Source organism: Mus pahari, chromosome 3 (assembly GCF_900095145.1).
Source record: "Mus pahari chromosome 3, PAHARI_EIJ_v1.1, whole genome shotgun sequence".
NCBI classification, from domain to species: Eukaryota; Metazoa; Chordata; class Mammalia; order Rodentia; family Muridae; genus Mus; species Mus pahari.
The window spans coordinates 112,483,374-112,487,168 of NC_034592.1; the positions used below are offsets into that span (position 1 = coordinate 112,483,374).

Below are 3,795 nucleotides of genomic sequence, written 5' to 3' on the forward strand. Positions count from 1 at the left end.
TCAGCTCAAACTTGTTTTATTTAATTTTGATCAATAATAATGAGTTGATTGTTATTGTTGATAGTTATGTGACACTGTGGTTTGAGAACAAATTAGGAACCCAAGGGAAACACTGATTACATCCTAGAAAAGAAACTTCAGGTAATAGTGATGTGGTTGTCACAGTTAAGATCTTTCCATCTTTAGATGGTTGGTGTTAGTTACAGGTGAGACTGAATGATGTAAGAATATCCAGACAGCTTTAAGGACAGGAGGGCAAAAGCCTGACTCAGTTATCATTTTAGATGAACAAAGTAAACAGTACAGATTAAGATCATGATTACAGGGCTCCCAAGTACAAGAATGTAGAGAGAGCTTCATGGCTGTGGGAAAAGTGTAACGTCTATAGCATGGTGCTCTAGAGAAAACTACATTTAACTGAGCACCTAGAAAATCCTGCTGCAAGGATGCCTGTCAAGCTCAGAGGATTTAAGGATGTGCCATAAATAATATAATTATCATAAATATATTTATAAATACACATATAAAATAACTTAAAAATAACATTCAATAGTCTGTCTCCTTCTTGAGGTCTGTTACAGGAAGATTTCATCCAAATGATCTCACTGGAATAAAACCCACTGAGGTAGGAAAGATGTAGCTATTGTCCCCTTCCTTTTGAAAATGACAGCATTAAGTTCTTATACCTTTATCCTACTCAACTGGCATTTTGAAGCTGAAGGTACACAGGGCTTCATGGGTCTGTGAATTTCCATTCTAAATGCATCGAGTGTGCTTTTCAGTTGTTTTATCCCTTTGATAACCCATCTGTGATATGTGTAGAGTCTTTTTGTTCCTCCTAAGAATGCCATGCAGAATAATAATTAAAATGATTAGTACTGAGCAAACTATAGGGTACACTTTAAATAACAGATAGTATCATATGTTGGGGTGGCTCCACTAGGGTTTGCTCTTCTCTTACAAAGAGGGTAAACATTCATTTAGAATTACAGAGACTCAGCACATGCTGCGCAAGTGACTCAGGCTGAGGGAGGTTCCTGTACATGGTACATACAGATTGTCAGCACTTCCCGAGTGAATAGACTCCCGAAATAAGGCTGCTTTTATGATATCTGGAAGTCTGTCATGGAGGGCAGTCCCCGGGCCAGGTGCACCCGACTCTGTTCTTTGGTGGCAATAAACAGCTCTGGATAAGCCGCTGATGTGAAGTAGTTCTTAGAGTTGATACTTTTCCAGAAGAAAATGAGGTCAGTCTCACTACCTGTGATGAGTTTTGGTGTTTCTGGCAACTCCTGTGACAAGCAGAATAGAATTCTGTTAGTGCAAAAGAAGGCATTGGGGGAAAAAAAACCCTGAAGGGCAACCCTCCAGTATTGGGCTTCATGAGAAACAGCACTCTAGAGCCTGGCTCTGTGATCTGGGTTCCTTCATTTGCTCACTCATCAAGCATTTACTGCATGCCTATTTGATGTATGGTCCAGATGATCCATAAGAGTTGATTCCCTTAGTTAATTGGAGAGAAATCTCAGTGAGTCATGAAGACTGTCAAGGATACCTGAATGCCCTAAATCTAGACAAGTGGGGGTGAAACTGCCTGTGTACATCCTGTCTTTAATGCTGGCACAGGGAACTCTCATCAAGTCTGAACACTGAAGACTGTAAGACTTCTAAGCATTCTGACCCCTAAGTATACAAATTAAACCTTTACAAAAACAGTGGAGCATGGGATGATGCCTACCTCTGCGTTTCCATCACAATCTGAAAGTTAACCATGTACATACACACAAAAGCAAATAACGGGAACTCCATGCCGCTTCCCTGATCTGAGCAGCTGACTGCTCTGGGGACAACCCTTTTAGACTGTATTCTTCCTCTGAGTATGAATACAACCTGATAATAACCTTCATGGCAAAATATATTTCAGATTCCTTGTTGTTGAGACCCCCTTTTGTATTCTTTTAAATCTAAGAAAGCAACCTGATTAGCTTCCTTTGGGCTTTGAACTTTCGGCAAGACCTGTGCTATCCAAACCTCTTCGTCTCCCCCCTTTACCCCTTTCCTTTGGTCATTCTACCTCCAAATGACTACCCAGTCCTCTTCCTGTCTACATGGTCACCATAGTCTTCTACCGTGCTTCTTCTCTAACTTCCCAGCTGGGCTCTCTGCTCTCTCGAGTGCTTTTGTTCTGGACTATCGTCCATTTAAGAAATATAAATGACACTAGCACCCTGCACCCTCTGAAAGCCTTTGGTGGCTTTCAATTGTATACCAAATGACCAGGACCAAAAGTGCTCTGCCTACTTGCAGCTGGCCTGTGGGTTTATGAAGCTCTAGGGAACTCAGGTCTTTACAGTGAACTGTGATCCTTCTGTTGGGATGTCCCATCCCTATCTTGTATTAGCTGGTCTGTCTCTCAGGGGGTTCTGCTCTTGTCCCTCCCTCTAAATAACACTCCGCCATTTTTCTGTCTTAGTATCTTGTGCATTTTCTGTCTAACATCTTACTTTGTTGTTGTTGTCTATTTGACTTATCTACTGTACTAGAGGACTGTGTTCCATAAGGTTAGGGATTTTGACTCACCACTCTCCATAGCTTTTAATGCTGTGCTTGAAAAATAGAACACTTCAGTAATTAATAGCTTGTAGAAGGAATTCATGAATGAAGCTACTGCCCTACTCAGTAGATAATATTTTTCATTTGATTGTGACAGAGAAATACAGAACCCACATACATTTTAGGTGGTGACATGAGGCACTGGATTGTACATTTACTGAACGAGAGTCACATTCTTCTCTATGGTAAAAACGTCTAATGCTAAAATGTGGATGTGTACGTGTATGTTTGAGGGAGATGGTCACAGAGAATATGGGCATGGGATGAGAGACAATAGTGTTATCAATGGACCACTGGAGTGGGAAGGATAAGGTTTGAGTATTGTGGTTCCTAGCTTTTGGCTTCATGTGAACCAGTGAGCAGTTAATCCTCTGCGATCTCAGTGGGCTTGTTTGAGATTTTCAGAGGCTGGCTCCATTGTCACAATGCTCTGTGCCATGTAAATCAGATGGTGGAGGTCATCTTAAAGATCAACAGAACAAATGGATGCTCTGGGATGGGAGGCTAATAGGGTCAAGGAGGAAAGATGAGCATGTGGTGACTGTGACTGCAAGGAGACTGTGCCATCCTAGGGGGGCCATCTGTTTACTGTGATTGGCCACAAACAGTGGGAGGTGAATGAGGGCAAGTTTGAGATGGAAGCCAACTGACCTTCAGCAACACTGGCTGGTCTTCGCCCTGAGCACTCACGAACAGCTGTGAATCTGAGATTTTTAGAGTAACAGGGTATTTGGAGTCGTCTCCTGACGAGTAGGCATACATGTCAAATTTTACTGTCAAAGAAAGAGCCAGAAATGAAGTAAATACACCATTATTTATTTATATAAGAAGAGGGGTTTAGATAGGGACAGATGTGTGTGTGTGTGTGTGTGTGTGTGTGTGTGTGTGTAAGATTAGGCTCCCAACTATGGTGTAAATTAATACACCATATTTATTTGTGGAGCTCAGGAGTGGGGCTTTACACATTACTCTATCCTTTACAATGCCTGCTGCACTTACTAGGTGGGTAAATAAGTTTTCTATGTGAGTAGAACCTAATTATTGCTGAATTTCTTCTGGTTACAATAGTGGAATAAGACTTTGACATTTGTTGGTTTATGAGTTCCTAGTGACTTAAAATGGAGTAATCTAAGAATCTCTCTCTCTCTCTCTCTCTCTCTCTCTCTCTCTCTCTCTCTCTCT

At 41.4% G+C, this 3,795-nt stretch overlaps 1 protein-coding gene across 1 annotated transcript in view; it reads right to left on the reverse strand.

Annotated features, from left to right (window-relative positions):
• The window catches only part of Il1a (interleukin 1 alpha), a 10,465-nt gene continuing 6,670 nt past the window's right edge, over window positions 1-3,795 (reverse strand). Inside the window, exons 6-7 of the mRNA XM_021194894.2 lie at window positions 3,265-3,386; window positions 1-1,292 (exon numbers count right to left, since the gene is read on the reverse strand). Of these exons, the coding sequence (XP_021050553.1) occupies window positions 1,104-1,292; window positions 3,265-3,386 (311 nt within the window). The 3' untranslated portion in view covers window positions 1-1,103. The remainder of the gene's footprint in view (window positions 1,293-3,264; window positions 3,387-3,795) is intronic.